The sequence below is a fragment of the Bufo gargarizans genome, chromosome 2 (assembly GCF_014858855.1).
Source record: "Bufo gargarizans isolate SCDJY-AF-19 chromosome 2, ASM1485885v1, whole genome shotgun sequence".
NCBI classification, from domain to species: Eukaryota; Metazoa; Chordata; class Amphibia; order Anura; family Bufonidae; genus Bufo; species Bufo gargarizans.
This window is the reverse complement of record NC_058081.1, coordinates 149380223-149401064: the sequence shown is the minus strand read 5'-3', so window position 1 is coordinate 149401064 and position 20842 is coordinate 149380223. Positions and strand designations below refer to the sequence as shown.

Genomic DNA, 20842 nt, shown 5'->3' with positions numbered 1-20842 from the left:
ATGTGCCCAGCTCCTCCTTTGCTGTCATCAGCGATGTGCCCAGCTCCTCCTTTGCTGTCATCAGCGATGTGCCCAGCTCCTCCTTTGCTGTCATCAGCGATGTGCCCAGCTCCTCCTTTGCTGTCATCAGCGATGTGCCCAGCTCCTCCTTTGCTGTCATCAGCGATGTGCCCAGCTCCTCCTTTGCTGTCATCAGCGATGTGCCCAGCTCCTCCTTTGCTGTCATCAGCCGGCACTTCGCTCAACCTCCGATGACCTGAACACTGGCGTCAGCCTTCAGGTCATCGGGAGGTTGAGCGAAGTGCTGGCGCATGCGCACTTCGCTCAATGAAGCTGAACTGAGAAGTCCGCACGGGCGCATCAGGCACAGGCCTGTGCGCACGCGCGGGATCTTAGAGGAGAAGGAGGGGGGAGTGAGGGAGAGCCGGAGGCGTTGCAAAGGATTCTCAGGCGGCGCTGATGACAGCAAAGGAGGAGCTGGGCACATCGCTGATGACAGCAAAGGAGGAGCTGGGCACATCGCTGATAAAAGCAAAGGAGGAGCTGGGCACATCGCTGATGAAAGCAAAGGAGGAGCTGGGCACATCGCTGATGACAGCAAAGGAGGAGCTGGGCACATCGCTGATGAAAGCAAAGGAGGAGCTGGGCACATCGCTGATGAAAGCAAAGGTGGAGCTGGGCACATCGCTGATGACAGCAAAGGAGGAGCTGGGCACATCGCTGATGACAGCAAAGGAGGAGCTGGGCACGAACGGCGGCGGCAGCGGGCGGCATCTTGAAGACATGAGCAACCCCCTGGGCACCTTACCGAGATGAATGACAGGTTAGATAAAACGTTTTTTACACTAAATGAGCCTACAGATTTAGCTTATAAGACCACATTAGGAATCACAAGGGCTCCATGCACATAACCATATTTTTGAATGTGGGGGTCAAAAACTGGTGACAGAATCCCTTTAATGCGCTATGGCTTAGGCTAGTTTCACACTAGCGTTAGACATCTCTGGCATTCTGATCCAGCAGAGAGAAGCCTTTCAGAGATGTCTGAATCTCCCATTCACTATAATTATATAATCACATGACCGTGTGCCGGCTGTGCCCGTGTTGTGGACCGCAATGCACAGGCACCCACCATGTGCCCGCGGACGCAGACCCAATCACTTGATTGCGGTCCGCGATCCGCATCTGGCGGTCTGCAACTCAAAAAAGTAGTGCTTCCGTGGGCTTCTGATCCATGCCTCTGTTCCACACCGCACTGTATTTTCCCAATAGCGGACCCATTCGCTGTTTACGGGCTACAATACGGGCAGGGACCTGCTACAGTGGTGTGTATGAGGCCTTATGGGGACCGGCGGAGATCTGTCCGCAACCCGGCAAACATGCTGATAATTGGCTGGACCAAAACCGCTGTGTATTGGAACAGCCTGCCAGATCTGCAAAATGCAAATGTGAAACAGGGCTTAGGGCTGTTTCACACGAGCGGATGCCGTGCGTGACATCCGCTGTGTGAATGACAGCCAAGACCCGATGCGGACAGCAGAAGCACGGAGCAGTAACATGACTGATAATGCTCCGTGCCTCTCTGTGATCTCTTTACTACGAAATCACGGTGACAACTTTACCTCACTGTGATTTTGTAGTAAAGAGATCACAGAGAGGCACGGAGCATTATCAATCATGTTACTGCTCCGTGCCTCTGCAGTCCGCATCAGGTCTTGGCTGTCATTCACGGAGCGGATGTCACACACTGCATCCGCTCGTGTGAAACAGCCCTTAGAGTAGTGTCATGTGACCGTGTATGGTCCATGTGTCGGCCACGTCTTCCGGACCAGCCGTGCCTCATCAGACCCGAACTCACAACATAACAGTGATTTAGGATTCTGTCAGCTCCTGTCTGACTGCTGGTGTGCTGCCCTGTACCCATTTCATGTAGAACACAGGAGACCCGCAGTCAGGCAGGAACTGATGCTGTGAGTTCGGGTCAGATGGGCCTCGGCCTGTCTGGGAGATGTAGCCAACACACTGACCAGTTTTTCCGGACTGCACACAGGTGTCTGACACTGACTTTAAAGAGGACCTGTCCCCTCTCCTGACATGTCTGTTTTAGTAACTACTTGCATCCCCCATGTAATAACAATTCTGGGGTATCTATTCTTATGACTCTGTTGCCAGTCTTTTGTTATTTCTACTAGAAGTTTATGAATGATTTGCCAGCAGCTTGCAGTAAAGGTACAGCTGGGTGTTACCAGTTGGGTGTGTGTCCCTGCACAATCTGACCCCTGCAGCGCTGATTAAACACACACTACTGGTAACACCCATCTGTACCCTTACTGCAGACTGCTGGCAATTTATTAGGCTACTTTCACACTAGCGTTTCTATTTTCCGGTATTAAGATCCGTCATAGGGTCTCAATACCGGAAAAAAAGTTTCCATTTTGTCACCATTCATTGTCAATGAGGACAAAACGTAACTGAACAGAACGGAATGCCCCAAAATGCATTCCGTTCTGTTCCCATATCGGAGAGCAAACCGCAACATGTTGTATTTTGCTCTCCGTCCTGGGATGCGGAGCAAGACGGATCCGTCATGACCATTTTCTCTGACGATAGAAAATGGATCCGCCCCCCATTTACTTTTAGTGGTGTTCAAGACGGATCCGTCATGGCTATGTTAAACATAATATAACTGGATCCGTTCATAACGGATGCAGACGGTTGTATTATCAGTAACGGAAGCGTTTTTGCTGAACCCTGCCGGATCCAGCAAAACACTAGTGGGAAAGTAGCCTTAGTAAACTTTGAGCAGGAATAATACAGGAACGGCACAACACAGTCATAAGAATAGATGCTCCAGAATTCTTATTACATGGGAATGCATGTAGCTACTAAAACTGACATGTCAGCAGAGGTAAGTGGTCCTCTTTAAAGAGGTAGTCCAGCACAATGCTAAAGCTGATCCTCTACCTCTGCTATTACAACGGTGCCCGGGTCCCCGCTTCACTCCACTTCCAGTGCCAGGGTATGGATAGCAATGCTGCCCAGCCAATCATTGGCCGAGGCGAGTCATCACTGCAGCCTGTGATTGGCTGAGTGCCCACCCCCCCCAGCCATTTCTTGCCACCCCAGCAGGTGAGCATAAGATAAGAATATTTTTTTTTAACCATTTGCAGGCCATGGAGGAGCTTTTGTATTGTGCTGCAATACCCAATTCTAAGCAAATGACTGCCAGCTTTCAGGACATGCACTGAATACAGCAGTGCACAATTATGAAGACTTCAGCACCTGTCCAATAAAATGTGGCTCATTTGAACCGAAACAGCACTGGATGTAATTGTGCCCCATTGTCTTGCTGTAAATGATATACTGTGCCTAATGCTGATTCATGCAAAGGTGGTAATAACTAAAGCAAAAAATAAGCGCTTGTGCAATTCTGAAAATGTAGTAATGAGGATGAGTAATGTTAATACGCTTCAGGAAGGAATGGGGAAAGATGTCCTGTGACTGCCGCTCGCTGAACGTCTGCTATGCTGTGGTCTCAGGAATTTTTCTGTTCTGTAGTACATTACTTGCTCGTGTATCATGACTCGCAGGAGGTACTTTATATACAGCTGCATTACTCAAATAGTACTGTATATAAGGGCTCACAAACATAAGGGCTCCATGCCCGTGCACATAGCGGTCCGCAATGCATGGGCACCAGCTGCATGCACTCCGTGTTGTGGTGCGGACTCATTGACTTAAATGGGTCCACGGTCTGCAAGATCAGGCAAAAGATAGGACATGTCTTATCTTTTGCGATGCGGAGGCACTGACCCGAATGCCCACAGAAGAGCTTTGTGGTGTTTCCGTCGGCTTCCATCTGTGCCTCCGCTCCATAAAAGATAGGACATGCCCTATCTTTGGCTGTATATTGCGGATCGCGGACCCATTCAAGTCAGTGGGTCCGCATCCGCACAATGAAGTGCACATAGCCAGGGCCAGTGTATTGCAGACCCGTCGTTTGCGGGCACAGAGCCCTTGTGTTAGTGTGCATGAGCCCTAAGGATAACACGTCAATCATGCAGGGACTGTGTGGACTGTCCAAGGGCAAAAACCAGGCTGCCAAAAGCTTCATATCTAATATATAGGACATGCCCTAATATATAGGACATGCCCTACATGTATGTATGTATGTATGTATGTATGTTCACGAAAGAAATCCGCACCGTCGCATTTACAATCGCGGAATTTGGCACACATGTACATCAGGTGTCAGGAAAGGTTTTAGACCGGATCTCAGCTCTCTAGCACGTACCGTTCCTGTTACCGTTACATGAGGTTTCCATAACAACCCAGCCATTTTTCTTCACTGCTGTAGGTCAGCTTTAAAGGGACCGGGCGCTGTGGATGACACTGTTAAGGGAGCGGAGTGCTGTGGAGGTCACAGTTAAGGGGACGGTCCGCTCTGGAAGTCAGTGTTAAGGGAAAAATTGCTATAGAGGTCACTGTTAAGAGGGTGCAGTGTTGTGGAAATCAAGGAGATGGGGTACTGTGGAGGTCACTGTTAAAGGGGCGGGCTGCTGTGGAGGTCTCTGTTAAGGGGGCACCGAATGGTGTAAGTTGCAGTTAAAGGGACAGTCCGCTATCGAGGTCAGTATTAAGATGCGGGGTGTTGTGGAGGTCACATTTTAAGGGAACGGAGCTCTGTGGAGGTCACTGTTAAGGCAGAGGGTTATTGTGGAAATCACTGTTGAGGAGACTGGGTACAGGAGCTGTGGAGGTCACTGTTAAAGGGGAGGGCACTGTGGAGGTTACTGTTAAAGGGGCACGCCACTGTGGAGGTCACTGTTAAGGGAGGAGGGGACTGTGGAGGCCACTATTAAGGGAGCTCACAGTCACTGTTAAGGCAGCGGGGTACTGTGGAGGTCACTGTTAAGAGGGCCGGGAATGGTAGAGGTCACAGTTAAGGGGACTGTAACCTATGGTCAGTGTTAAGGGGGCGGGCCTCTGTGTCAAAGGGGTGGGGTGCTGTGGAACTTACTGTTAAAGGGGCAGGCTGCTGTGAAGGTCAAAGTTAAAGGAGGCGGGGCACTGTGGGGGGTCAGTATTAAGGTTTGGGGGGCTGTGGAGGTCACGTTATGGGGGGATACTGTCAATATTTTTTAACGACACACACAAACATTAAATGAAATATACTTGTCACAGATATAGTAGGGGAGAACACCAAAAGACAACAAGACAGAATGGAAAAGACACTAGGCCTCACCGCTAGGGAAGGAAAAGGGTTACCACCTATGAAACCCTGCTCCTGGCCCTAACTCCTATCCGTATGGGCACCTCTCGATGGTAGAGATGCCCATACACAGGAACCTAGAAAACCCTGGTGGCCCTCAGATGCCCTAGACTTAATGACAGGGCAGAGACAACCCGCTCCTTCCCTGGTGAAGGAACCAACGTCTCACTGAGGCCAAGTAAACAACAGGGGGGGGGATACAAAACACAACAAGCGGAACAGGGCTGGTTGGATGATCAGGACTTCAACTAGAACCACACTCCAGCTCTTCCAACACCAAATGAAGCTATCCAGAGCAAGGAGTGATGGGTGAAGTCAAACTAAATATGGGGAAGTAAAGGTCACATGATCCACACCTCAACAGGAGGTGTGGACATACAAGCAACACACAGACAAAGTGAAACCAAAAGATGCTGTCAGATCACTAATGAGCAGATAATCTTTCAGACCTTCTCAAACCTGTCACCGGTGTGACAATACCCATGCAAAGCCGGGTCCTTCTGTTAGTTCTTTATGTTGCTGGTGATGTCTTCAGTTATAATTAGAGATGAGCGAAGAGAGGACTCCTCTAAAGGCATTCCCTTATGCATTCAGTCATAGAATTGCGTCCGTGCTAATGGAATCCATAACGCAATTCTGCTTTTACCAGTAAACAAAGTTTGATCGAATTTCAAAATATGAAATTCTCTAGGTATGTCATCAAAACGTGTCCCCCACTGCGGTTACCTGTTATTGCCAGTCCCCATATTCCACTTTAGGAAAAATAAAAGGGAGTGGTAAAAAAAAAAAAAAAAAAGTTATTTTGACAAGATGCCAAAAATGGCGTGCTGTGGGTACACATGACTGCTGCAACCATTTAGGAGCCTCAGTGGCCATGTTCCATATTCCGGCCATCAATGTTTCATCTCTGTTATGTACTAACACACTGGACCCTCTAAAAAGAGAGACACTGGGGGTCATTTACTAAGAATGTTTTTTTAGTCCGGTCTTGTATTCCTCCCTGCACTGACATAAGAGTTGGCTAATATTTGACGAGCAGTGTGCCAGCCATGTGTCGGGAGAGAAAAACTACTCCACTCCCTTTGCCAACATGTTAGTAAATTTGTCGGGATCCATGTCCCGACCCTTCCCTGGCCAGGCCCCCGCCACTCCCAAATGTCAATTGTGGCTCCACTTTTATTTATGCCTAAAACAGGCATAGCTCACTTTCTAAATGACCCCCATTCTTTGCAGTGGTTTCATCACCCTGGCTGACAGAGGGGGTCCTTCTTTATTCCCCCAATACGTGTATGGGTTGTCTAGTTAGTGATAGAGAGTAACGGAAATTGTATTTAGCGATTTTATTACACTTGACTTATTATTTCATGCTGATTAGACAGTATTCAGCTCTGGAAAATTGCTTGCGTTGCGTAGCGTGTTCACTGCGGATGGTCATCTCATTCCTGTTTGTTTCAATCATTCAACCTTCTGCCCTTCCTGGATGTTAACGTTGTCTTTTATCCCACGTCATCTCTTCCTCTCTGGTCAGGTGCTTTATTTCCTTTCATTCTGCCCATGCTTTCCATCTGCATGTCCATGCCTTCACCCCTTTTCCTATTTAGTATCTGGACGCATCCACCGCACTGTGTTCTTATACCAGAAGGTATACGTGTGCGTGTTATTTTATCTTCTGGAACCTCACAAACTATATTTCAAATTAAATATGAAGTAAAAAACACATGAGTTTGAAGGATTTAGGACCAGGGGTGCACCACCTTTGAGGCGAGGTGAGGCGATTGCCTGAGGCAGCACCAGATAGGGGCAAGTATGGGACAACTGAAGGGGGATTATCTGTTTCTGCAGTATAGTATTGGGAAGCACAGTGGGCACAGTATATGGCGCTGTATTACCCTGTATGTTTTGTAGCTCTGTATGTAATGTTTTGCAAGTATGTCTTTAACAGTAGGGCTGGAGGGAAGGGGTTAGGTTACGAAATTGGCATTGGGGGGTTGGGGCTCTGTTTCAGTTTTTGCCTCCGGCAGCAGAAAGCCTAGGTGCACCCCTGATTAGGAAATAGATGGTTATGTGACATAACGTGAAAGAAGGATTCTGGGAGTTGTACTTTCAGAACAGCTGGAGTGCCGGAGGTTATCTATACTGTATGTACTGTATATATTATTCCTCCTATTCTTGAAAACTAAGAAGGATTTATAAAATAAATAATAAATAAAAACTCCCTCCTGCATCCAATGAATGAAGCAACAGCGCTAAAATCCCTTTATGGCCCTTCCCGCAGTCTGTTCAATGTACAGGGCACCCATACATTCTACAGTGAGACAAACATGGTATTGCAAAGGGATATTTAACATATGTACGTTTCCTGGAATGATGCTCCCATCTTAGAGAATGGGCAGCACGGTGGCTCCGTGGTCAGCACTGGTGCCTTGCAGCGCTGGGGTCCTGGGTTAGAATCTGGCCAAGGACAACATCTACATTGAGTTTGTATGTTCTCCCCGTGTTCGCAAAGACATACTGATAGTGATTGTGAGCACCATTTGGGACAGCAAGTGAGTATAATAAATACATTTATGGCATATCCATATCTCCATTCATTTCTATGGGCTTGAAAAGTCATGAAAATTTCCAATCATCCCTGCTTGGCCTACTCCCATGGAAATGAATGGGGAGAGATGCGCACAAGCATGGCCTCCTCTCCATTCTCTGGCCAGCAGCTGCCTCATCAAGGTGGGACCAGGCTTGGGGGGGGGGGACACTAGTTCTGGAGTTAAATCTGGGTTTTAGAGGTGGGGCACATCCTATAGATATCCTTAAGATGGGAATACTTCTTTAACACTTTTTAATAAAGCGATCGCACTGATTTATACAGATGCTAGACGCCAATAATGAGGCCCGTATTTTATCGGAATTGCAAGGTGATGGAGGAAAATTCTATGTCTCGTTATCACATCACTCATATACTATATGGATATAAGATGTCGTTCTGTAACATATGTATAATTATGCAATTTACTAATGCAGTTGTGTAGGTGATTTTACGGGCGATGGACACCCCTGAATACATTTTTATTACTGTATCATAATTCCAATTAGTTTTGACAAACGGATTGTCTTCTGCAGCCTGCTGTATCTTGTCACATACTGTATAACGCTGCCTGCTCTACTCACAGTGAAATCTGTCAGAAGAGCTGTATGATTGCACAGTCTGTAACGGTGCAAATGTATTATGTGGTCTGCAAAACACGGATCCGCAGGAAATACAGGTGGCGTCTGTGTGACATCCGCATTGCATCGATTTGCTCGATGCCAGATTGTGTCATAGAAAATGGATCCGTCCCCATTAACTTACATTGTGTGTCAGAACGGATCTGTTTGGCTCAGTTTCGTCAAGCGGACAGCATAACGCTGCAGGCAGTGTTTTGGTGTCCACCTCCAGAGCAGTATGGAGAATGATTGGAGGCAAACTGATGCATTCTGAGCGGATCCTTTTCCATTCAGAATGTATTAGGGCAAAACTGATCCGTTTTGGACCACTTGTGAGAGCCCTGAACGGATCACACAAACGGAAAGCCAAAACGCCAGCATGAAAGTAGCCTAACATAGCCAAGACTGATCTGTCATGAACTCGATTGAAAGTCAATGGATGACTGTTCCGTTTTCTATTGTGCCAGATTGTGTCATAGAAAATGGATCCGTCCCCATTGACTTACATTGTGTGTCAGAACTGATCCGTTTGGCTTAGTTTCGTCAGACGGACACCAAACCGCCTCCAAAGCGGAATGGAGACGGAACAGAGATGGATCGGAGGCAAACTGATGCAGTCTGAGCGGATCCTTTTCCATTCAGAATGCATTAGGGCAAAACTGATCCGTTTTGGACCTGAACGGATCTTACAAACCGAAACCAAAACGCCAGTGTGAAAGTAGCCTAACCAGGTTTATTTTCTGTTACACATAGGAAAGAAATCTGCCAGTCGTGGTCAGGTGGCGGGCCACCAGTCTCATCTGACTCATTTTCCTTGCAACTCTGGCGCAATTCTACTTTGACACTTAGAATTTTTTTTACAATATAATGCAGACGGATCCGTTCTGAACGGAGCCACCGTCTGCATTATATGAGCGGATCCTTCTCAGACGGATCCGCTCTGAACGCAAGTGTGAAAGTAGCCTTAGTCTGATTGGAGTCGAGACGGATTTTTTTCCCCTAAAACAGGGGTGTTTTTTGCCTTCCTCTGGATCAACTTGCAGGATGACAGGCCGAACTGGATGGACAGGTGTCTTTTTTCGGCCTTATGTACTATGTTACTATGTAGGTATGAATCCTTATCTGGCACTAAATACGGTATTTCTTTATAAAAGAACAGGAAATGGACATTTTGCTAACACGGTTTCCTTTGAATTGTCTGGCTGACAGCAGGGACACCTCCGCAGGACAAGCACAGAGCTAGTGATTTCAACATTCAAACTTTGTGAGGCTAGCTGTGCTGTCCTACTGCCCCTGAGAGCTGTGCCCCGGCCATTGAACCTAATGTTTGTACTGCGGTGAGTGAATACGGAGAATACACGGCCAGCAGTACGGCAGGTTAAGGCTTGTGCACACTATTGTCTCCTGAAACAAAGTGAAGCTATTCATAAGTTGGTAAGCTGGCAGTAGTGCTGGGTGGCATGTATGCTGTGGAGCAGAATACGGCTTGTGGTAGGTGGTGGCATCTTGTTTGTGCAGGGTCCTTTTACACTGGGCAACTTCAGCCCCGACAAACTATCAGCGCTGTTTTTTCCATGGCCCGATGCAAACTAAATGGGGGACAAACAATTACAACGATCATTCTTCCTGCCTACCGATGGCATATTGTGGGCAGCACATCTCTTTTTGGGCGATGTGCTTCCAACAATAGATATTTTTATGATGGCGTAAAGGATCCCATCAGCTGACAGACGACCTTGTTTGTGCTGATCATCAGCTTAGGCCCTTAACTGGAATTTAAAGGGGTTGTCCGGGGTTTACTATTGATGACCTATCCTCAGGATAGGTCATCAATATCAGATCGGTGGGGTTCCAACACCCGGCACCCCCATCGATCAGCTGTATGGGGAGACGCCGCGTGCAGTGTGCACCTGCTGTCTCCCGTCTCTCTTCCTGCTGCGGTCTATGGTCTTTGCCATAGACAGCAGCAGTGGACAGGAAGAGAGACTCGAGACTGCACGGGTGCACTGTGTGTACCGTCCCCTCATACAGCAGATCGGTGGGGGTGCCGCGTGTTGGAACCCCACAATCTGATATTGATGACCTATCCTGAGGATACAGCAGGTCATCAATAGTAAACGTCCAGACACCTCCTTTAAAGAGGACCAGTCATCTCTCCTGACAGGTCTGTTTCAGTAAATCGCAATTGTATTCCACTAGAAATGACAATTCTGGCGATTTTTCTTTTTATGGCTTTATATTGTGCCATTCCTCTATCATTCCTGCTAGAAGTTTATGAACAGGGTTACAGCTACCAGTTACCAGTTCAGGGTGTGTGCCAGCACTGTCTGGCTTGGGCCTCTTGCACATGACCGTATGCCCTCCGAGACATACGGTCCGTGAGCGGGCCATATTTCCCGGAGCGACATTGATCGTGTGCACAGGAGTACACAGCATCATAGATTACAATGATTCTGTGGACATTGGGCCGCCCGCGGGGCTTTTGTCCCGCACTCATAAGTTCTTGTAAGTATGGGACAATAGCCCCGCGGGTGGCCCAATGTCCACAGCATCATTGTAATCTATGATGCTGTGTACTCCCGTGCGCACAATCAATGCCACCCTGGGACATATGGCCTGCTCATGGACTGTATGTCTCGGAGGGCATACGGTCATGTGCAAGAGGCTTTAGTCTAATCAGTTGAGAGATCACAGTTAATGGCGTAATTACTGTGATCTCCCAACTTCCCACGTCTGCTGTGAGTGATTTGGAAAATATTAATTTCAATGTGTCTGTGTTTGTACCGTGTTCTTGAATAATTTTACATATTTTTGCCCTCCAGGAACCATTTTTTTTAGGGTACTGTTATATGGCTCAATGCCGGACTAATAACGTGTGCCAGTCAACTGTATGCAAGTCAATTTGTTCTTGTTTTAAAGGCCTCTCACACGGCCTGAGGCAAAGTCAATGGGAGGCATACGATCGTTATTAGGATCATTCATCCCCCATTCAGCCTGAATATTGTTGGCTGCACATCCCTTTTGAGATGCGATCAACCAATAGGTGATTTATTCGCAGCACATTTACAGTGGCTGGTGTAGAAGGGCTTTTCATGCTGCAGTGATGGCTAACCTCTGGCACTCCAGCTGTGGTGAAAGCTTCCGCATCCCAGGACGGACAGAAAAACGCTACGATCCGTTCAGGGCTCTCACAAGCGGTCCAAAACGGATCAGTTTTGCCCTAATGCATTCTGAATGGAGAAGGATCCGCTCAGAATGCATCAGTTTGCCTCCGTTCCGCCTCCATTCCGCTCTGGAGGCGGACACCAAAACGCTGCTTGCAGCGTTTTGGTGTCCGCCTGACGATGCGGAGGCAAACGGATCCGTCCTGGCACACAATGCAAGTCAATGGGTACGGATCCGTTTTCACTGACACAATATGGTGCAATAGAAAACGGATCTGCCCCCCATTGACTTTAAATAGTGTTCAAGACTGATCCATTTTGGCAATGGTAAAGATAATACAAACGGATCCGTTCTGAACGGATGCATGCGGTTGTATTATCGGTGAAGATCCATGACGGATCCGCACCAAACGCAAGTGTGAAAGTAGCCTAACACCCAGTTGTCAGTTTACTTATAAATTTCTAGGACGAATAGCAGAGGAATGACACAGTGCAGAACTGTAAGCAAAGGCGTTCCAGAATGATTTCATTATCCATTTTCATGGGGAAAGTATTCATGTCCAGTGAGCAGCAGGATCCTCTTAATATGGCCGTTCTTCAGAAGGCAGCAGTATGAAGAGGCACATTGTAGTACATGAGCTGGAGAGGCTGGGATCTTTTGTTCTTCAGACTGGTGCCAGCAGTAACATTTATAATAGAGGCAAGACATCTATGTGACGTGGCTGTGCCTGGCGCGCTGACTCACACAGCAGCAGATAGGACGCGTTGCTGTCTGGGCTTGTTCACCAGCAAACAAAAGCAGTCAGCAAATCTGCTTGATATCTCCGATAAGGTACAAGGTAGGGGAGGCCACAATGCATGGCCATAATTTAGAGTGAATCAGGCAGTGATGAGCGAACTGATGTGCACAAATCAAGTTCATTGAAAAATCTAATTTGTTGAAAAATGAGCCTCCTTGAGCAGCGAGGGAAAGGATCTGCTGCTCAAGAGACTCCCCCTCCCCCTATGATTGACAGGGCTACACATCTCGCTGGTCCTGTCACGCGCCTGCACCGTTTCTCCGAGTAGTGGTGAAATCGCTGAGGATCTGCTGCTGCTACCTGTGCATGCGGTGCTTGCGCTTGTGCTGCTACTTGGAGTAAAGGTGGATTAACACGTGCAGATTATCGGGAAGGAACTCTCCTGCGAACCCGTCTGAAGGTGCAGCAGATCACCCGATGAACAAACGCTCATTCATCGGGTGATCCTGTCGGTCATGCAGGCTCCTAAATTATTATTCCTAGGCAGCAGGGGTTGCATGTGGCCTTTCCGCTGCTGACTGAAGCAAAAACTGAAATGACGCCCCCCTCTTCATGCCAAATTCTCAACCTAACCCCTTCCCTCCCGCCTTACTGTTAAAGACATACTTGGAAAACATTGCAAAACATACTGGTTAATAGAGCGATACAGTTGAATGCGCAGGGATGAACTCTTCCACATTGAAAGCACTCATTGCCCGAGGCCTTTCCGCTGCCCCCTACTTATCCCTACCCGGTGCCGCCTGAGGCAGTCGCCTCACCTCGCCTCATTGGCTGAGGACCAGCGATTGAATAGCGACCGCTCGACTTCATACTGTGGAGGTGATTGCTGCATGTAAGTGCAGCGCTTCACCTCCACTGAACAAGCAGCTGACTGTCAGGAAGGAACACTTCCTTCCTGGCAATCGGCTTCTCCTTGGCATGCGTAAATGCACCTTCAGATTGAAGATTCAATTAAGGGGGGGGGGGAGTCTCTTGAGCAGCAGAGCAACCCCTCTCTGCTCAAGGAGTCCGATTTTTTTTTTTTTTTTTTTTTTTTTTTTTTTTTATGAATTTGAGTCGTGTAAATCAATTTGCTCTTCACTAATTCCAGCGCAAGCAGCGATCGTAGGGAGTAACCAAAATACAGTACCCAAACGGTAAGTGCATTGTAGGATTGGGACATACAGTACATCACCTGTATTAAAATAAAATCCATTAAAACTATGGCTGTTTGTTTCCGCAGCCTAGTTCAATTTACCCATGGACTGGGTCTGATATCGCATTCGCCACTATGTGCGTTCCGAAAATACCCAACGCCAGCTCGGCTATTTCCGGCACTTCCATAGCAGTGAATGGAGAGGTGACCCTGCTTGCACAGCTTACAGAGAATCGATGGTGAAATCACTGCTGTGAGACTTCCGAAAATAGCCAAGCTCGCTCAGCTGTTTTAGGAAGTCCTATAGCAGTGAATGGAGAGGATGCTTTCATTTCAGAGACCCCATCCTGAAGATAGGAGCAGGTCCCAGACCTATAGTAGGACCTGCCCCTATCTGACATTTGTGCTATAGCCTAGTGATACAGTATGCCATAAATGCTGAGATGTGAATGGGACAAAGCTGCAATACCACACACAACCTGTGGACTGATGTGGCATGGTATTTTTGGAAGAAGGCAGCCATGTTTTTTCTAGTCCAGCACGGCCTGTTGAAGATTCAGTCTAAAATATTTAATGATAATTAATACCAGAAACATATTTCCATGGAAAGAGCCATATGCGGGCACTGAGTAAATATAACAGAGTTGTAATCTGTTGTCAACAAGAAGCTGGTGTGCCAAGGCCATCGGAGAACATAAGGAAATTACACACAAGTGCGAAAGAACGCTAGATTGTTACATCACAAGAATGACAACATAATGTGCTGCTTGTTTGCTTCCCGTTCACTTCTCATCCATGTTACACCGCCATGTGCCTCTTCTTCAGGTCCCAGAATTTGACATTGGGGTGTGTAGATGATGGCGGAGCGGTCTCTTCGTTAGCTGAGGAATATTCATATTATGTGTTCAATGTCTTTATGTTATATGTGCCTTATTGGTACAGATTGGTCAGAAGATGATGTTAGTGTACGACCCTAAAGTGCAGCCCGTGGACAAGCCACACCCACCTGTGACAGCCACTGGCTGTTGTGTACCGCAGTTTGCGGTAGAATGGTGCGGCCATTGGCTGCTGGGCTTGGCCACGTCTGGTCAACCACATCATCGGACCATATCAATAGTATGTCAAGGGTTTCAATCCAGTTCTGACCAAGGAATGCCCCTGAGGGTCTGGCCATGTGGGACGGCTACACTGCAGATTTTCTGTCCTACAATTGCCAGCGGAAAATCTACCGGGTTTTACAATAGCAGCAAAATGGATGAGAGTTAAACAAACCTCATTTGCCCGTACCTTAAAAAATCTGAATGGTAATCGACCGATCTCGGACTGGGGTTCCTTGGGCCCACCAGAGGAAATTATTCTCAGGGCCCAACCCCCCTATCATCAATAAAGTCTTATAGGTTTTCAATAAAAGTAATAGCTTCCTGACCTTTGGGGAACACTATGGGATCAGAGACTGGGCCCCCCGGAGGATCTTCTGGTACTCTGCTGGGGCCAGTTTGACCCTGTAATCCACACTGATTTATGCTGCATATTTCCACCATGGATTTCAACCTGTTTTTTGGCACAAATAAAAAAAAGTTACTGTAAAGGGTAAAAATGTTGTAAAGGATCCTTGTTCACTAGTATTAGTATTTACATGGGTCATCGCTTCTCACCATGGCTTTTCTTGGGTTTCCTTATCCTACATGATTGATCACTTCTTAAGAAGTGAACTAACCTGACTCTCATTATACCATGGCTGCAGGGCGTCATCTCTTGTGTACACAGTGGGAATTGCTTAGTAACACCTTTCTCTATACACTGATCTTCTAAGTGCATAGTGTCTTAAAGGGCTTGTCTCACTTCAGCAAATGGCATTTATCATGTAGAGGAAGTTAATACAAGGCTCTTACTAATGTATTATGATTGTCCATATTGCTTCTTTTGTTGGCTGGATTCATTTTTCCATCACATTATACACTGCTTGTTTCGATGGTTACAGACCACCATGCAATCCAGCAGCAGTGGCCGTGCTTGCACAATATAGGAAAAAGCACCGGCCTATACACACTTCCATGGTCCCAGCCACCAGGGAGGCTGATGCTTTTTCCTATTGTGTGCAAGCACGACCACCACTAAGGTGACAGTTCTTGACCTAACCACAATTTACCAAACTCTACACGCTTGCTAATGTCTGTGGAGGGAGGTGGAACCCAGCTGCAGGACATCTTGACCGCTGCTTCTCTTATAGCAGGGGTAGGCAACCTCCAGCACTCTGGCTGTTGTGAAACTACAACTCCCAGCATGCATACTTGCTCTGCTCCTCTGAGAGATCTCACAGAAATGCTGGGAAATGTAGTTTCACAACAGCGGGAGTACCAAAGATTGCTGATCCCTTTCTTATAGCAATGGGAAAAGGGGTGGACAAGTATAAGAAATCCAACATGCCAGTTTCCACCCTTTTGCCCTTGGATGAATTGCTATCCTAATTATGGTGAAAATGGATAAAAGGAATAATATAGCATAGAAGATAGGGCTGGAACACTCTTGCTGCATTGTCAGAATTCAGATTTGGGGTTGCACAATATGCAAAAATTGAATGGATTGTATCTGATTAGGAAAAATGGATGCTTATCCAGTGACGGGAAGGGGGGACTTGGGCCCCCAGTAAAATTCATGTAGGGGGTCCACTGTAAAGCTACATGCATATACTACCTGCCCACACAATGACGGCAGCAGCAAGATGCTACAAGATGATTAATTATAGGGGCAGGTGTAGTGATCTCGAGAGGGAAGGTCCCTGGGGAAAGAGGATACAGACTAGACCAGGGGTAGGCAACCTCCGGCATTCCAGCTGTTGTGAAACTACAACTCCCAGCATGCATACCTCTTCTACTCTTCTCAGAACTTTCATAGAAATGAATGGAGCATGCTGGGAATTGTAGTTTCACAACAGCTGGAGTGCCGAAGGTTTCTGACTCCTGGACTAGACTCTACCTAGAGGTCCTCTCAGTCGCCTGATGATAAATTAGGTACTTAGGTAAATAATCTGCCCAGTATTGTGTATGAACATAGGCAATGTACTGTATAGCATCGCAGCCTACCTAGATATATTTCAGTCTACTGTGCCATGTGCCACTTGAGCAGAGGGTGGGGGACTAGGGGCCTACTTTGCTCATGAGCTCTCCGGGGATTCACCTATTCCCCTGTAGGCCAGTCCAAGCCTGAACCCATCATGTTAAAAATGTAGTTCAATCTTTGGGCAGCCTAAAGCATGTTAACCTAGGTTCACATTTGAGATTAGAAATCCTGGAGGTTGTTCTGACAGAACAGCATGCCGGATTTTACGATATATGGCATAGTTGGGTAATGCCGGGAACCAGCAGAATCCCAATGAAATCGAACTGGGATCCCGATGCTCTCCAGCAAAAATGCAGGCTTTCAGCTGGACAAAAAGTTTGGCCCATTTATTATTGGTCTCCTTAGCCCATTATAATTTTGCCATTAGCACAAGAAGTCAATTGTATGGCTAAACCACATATTGCAGACAGATAAAGGCCGATGCAGTGTCGTGTGATCCTCGTGTGGTCACTTCTGTCCGGACTGCCTCACCAACAACCGGGGGGGCTGCTCGTCAGTGAGGATGGTTTTAGATGCACCGAAGCAATGTACACATCTAGAGATGAGCCAATGGAACAAAATGTGATTCACGGTCGGTTTGGTCAACCGATTAAGTTGGAGTCTGAATGTTCTCTACCCAAATCGAAAGTACTTGAATTGGCCTAAAAAATTGTGTTCTAGGACCCTCTAATTTTTTCTCTCTAGTCTCTCACATTTTTTTAATATATTTTTTCTAATTTCTTCCCCTTTCCCTGTTCTTCCATCTCTTTCCCTCTCTCTCTACAAAATTTGGCCTAATCGAATAACCCAAAATTTGGATTCTAACACAACAAATTTTTACAAAATTCAAGTTATACTCGATTTGTTTAGAATCAGTTTCCCCGCTCTATACCTATGCAATACTGCAATAACCATACAAGCAGCATTATGTGATTTTTATTTCTACTTTTAGCTTTTTAGTGAGAAAATTAGTGGAGCAGAAGGAACAAAACTTGATCATGACTTTCAAGAAATGGAAAAAGTAAGATTCACATTTTTGTTTTCTTTGGTGAAAAATAAAATGAACTAGTTACATATGTCCCTAATAATTGCCTATCTTTTCTTTATTATTATATAAGGGAAGCACATATTGGACATACAGAAATGCATTCATATTGGGGTCTTGTAACCCTATGGTTACATATTACACACTGAAGGCATTCCATGTGCCGCTGTATGCTGGAGGATTGTACTCTCCCCTAGAAATAGTACTACTAATGGGGAGATTTCCTCCAAGGGAACCTAAACCTTTAGGGTCCATTCACACGTCCGTTTTTTCTTTCCTGATCTGTTCCGTTTTTTCAGGAACAGATCAGGACCAGATCTGGACCCATTCATTTTCAATGGGTCCTGGAAAAAATCGGACAGCACAATGTGTGCTGTCCGTTTCCGTTGTTCCGTTCCGCATGTCCGTTTAAATATAAAACATGTCCTATTCTTGTCCTGAAAAATCGGATCCTGGTACAATACAAAGTCAATGGATCCGCAAAAAACGGATGACATTCGGATGTCATTCCGTATGTCATCCGTTTTTTGCGGATTCCGTTCCTGGAAACACATAACAAATTTTTTTTTTTTTTTTTTTTTTTTCAATTTTTTTTCAAAGAAATCCAAACAACTTTATTTGATTATTGAAATGTATACATGCTCCCGTTTTTTGCGGATCCGCAAAAAACGGATGACATACGGAAACATTTTCAGGAACAACGGATCCGCAAAAAACGGACCGTTTTTCAGGATGAAAAAAAACAGGACGTGTGAATGGACCCTTACTGAAAGCTTGTAAGGTGCTGCAACGCATTTCAGAGTTTTCTGCACCCTTTGGATCTGCTGACTCCCAGGCTCCTTTTCATCCTAGATCTCTGCACCGCTTCTCAGACTGTCTTATGCACACTGTGTATTTGGTAGCCAAAGACACTTGGTAGCCCACTATTGTCCAGCGCTGATCATGTGAGCAGTGCTAGCCTGTCTACGTGTTGCAGGAAGTGTGAGGAGCCTGATCATTGGCAGATCTGCAACTGAAAAGATAAAAAGGAGGTCACCAGGTAATGGGGTTGCCTGGTTTCAGGAGGAAACTAAACAACCCTGGGGATGAACCTGTCAGATACCACCCCACCATTCCGTTTCCCCCGGCTGCAGCAGTGACATCTCATAAACAACACGTTATTGCTGCAGCTAGTCACTGGCCTCAGCTGTGCACCAAAGAGGCCATTGATTCACTGCAGCAGTCACATGTTGTTGATTTGACATCACCTCTGATGCCAGGTAAGCTGACCTCAGCCGGTGGAACCGGCAGGGCTGTATTTAGAGTTTGTGCTGCCCTGGGCATGTTTAGTGTCACGCTCCCTACTAGTACGGCTAAACAGTAGCTTCATGAAATGATTTTGGCAAAAAAGCTGTTGAAAATTCACTTGGCTTTACCGTAATTGCTATGGTTTTATGATGTGATTGTTTGCCATGCAGTTTATACAAGTGAAATACGTTTTTAACCCGGAAAAATGCGTGACAAATAATCGCATCACAAAACCGCAGCAAACCTGGTAAAACTGAGTGAGGTTTTAAACGCCTTTTTAGGCCTCATGCACACAACATTAGTTCTGGTACGCATCCGAGCCTCAGTTTTTGCGGGTCGGGTGCGGACCCATTCACTTCAACGGGGCTGCAAAAGATGCGGACAGCACTCCATGTGATGTCCGCATCTGTTGCTCTGTTCCGTGGCCGCGCAAAAAAAATATAAACTGTCCTATTCTTGCCCGTTTTGCGGACAATAGGCATTTCTACAATGGGTCACCCATTCCATTCCGCAAATTGCAGAAGGCACACGGGCGGCTTCAGTTTTTTTGCGGATCCACAAAAAAGGCACATTCGTGTGCATATAGCCTTAAATGTAGTTTTGATTGAATAAAAACCTCTCATCTAAATGTACCCTTACACAGTGCCAGTAAAATATAAAGCTAATGCACAAGTCCGAAGGCATCTCTACCAATTAATGGAGAAGGCTGTGATTAAAAAATTAATAGTATGCGCCATCTAGCTCTGATTTCCCCTCAAGATTTATTCACTCAAGTGAGTGGATGCGGGAACCCCCCCCCAAAAAAAATAAATAAAAAAAAGACAGGACTTGGACCTTATCTGTGCTCAGTCCATATAAAAATGCATCCCTGGTCATAGGTTGAAACACAAACTAGTTTAATATCAATTATCTGAACAAGCCCTAACTCTTGCTAGGCGGATTATTATTATTTTTAGACAGAATAGCTTTACTACTTCCCTGTCAATGTGTGGATTATGATTGGTCTGCCATGTGACAGAGAAATCCTCTCTACTATTTGGCAATGTATATATGTGTCACATAGAGGTTTCCCCTTTCTCCTCACCTGACTGGTCAGATGTCTCCTTATCATTTACTTTTGTTAACTACCACACCAAGTCAGGGAATTTAACCCTTAGGCCCAGAGGCTTAGATAAAGGTTCTTGGGCCCTCTCCCCCTTCACTCAGAGCTGATGCACCTAGCTTTTCTGCCGCCCGAGAAAAAAATTTAAATGCCCCCCCCCATGCCAAATTCTCAACCTAACCTTTTCCCTCCAGTCCTACTGTTAAAGGGTTGTCCTCTTTTTACTACTGATGACCTATCCTCAGATCGGTGGGGCACCCCCGACGATCAGCTGTTTGAAGAGAGGGCAGCGCTCATATGAGAGCTGCTTTCTCTGCTCTGTTCACCTGCTCACCGTAGCATTTGCAGTGATGAGCAGGTAAACAGAGCAGAGAAGGCAGCGCTCGTATGAAAAAACAATCAAACTGACAACCCCTTTAAAGACATACTTGGAAAACATGACATACAGCGCTACAGAACATACAGGATCATACAGCGCCACATATGTACCTCTTACATTCATTGACTTCTCTTCTCTGATGTAGACATTCTCTTTTCTCTTCTTCTCCTGTCAGACCAGACCACCATGATGACTTCTTTCAGCCGCACCTCGTCTCTGCAGAGTTTAACAAACAGACATCTTGCTTTCCTACTTTTCCATCCTTCTCCCACCTTCTTAACACCACATCCGCCCGTCCCCCCCAATACTATGTCCACTGTGCTCCCCAATACTATCCTGCAGAAACAGTCCCCCTGAA

At 46.4% G+C, this 20842-nt stretch overlaps 1 protein-coding gene across 2 annotated transcripts in view; it reads left to right on the top strand.

The window, feature by feature from the left end:
• SH3GL3 (SH3 domain containing GRB2 like 3, endophilin A3) overlaps window positions 1-20842 on the top strand; it is a 96350-nt gene that overhangs the window by 51637 nt on the left and 23871 nt on the right. For both annotated transcript variants that reach the window (XM_044279577.1, XM_044279578.1), the window contains one exon: window positions 17624-17692. In XM_044279577.1, the coding sequence (XP_044135512.1) occupies window positions 17624-17692 (69 nt within the window). Of the gene's footprint in view, window positions 1-17623; window positions 17693-20842 lie in introns of those variants that run through there.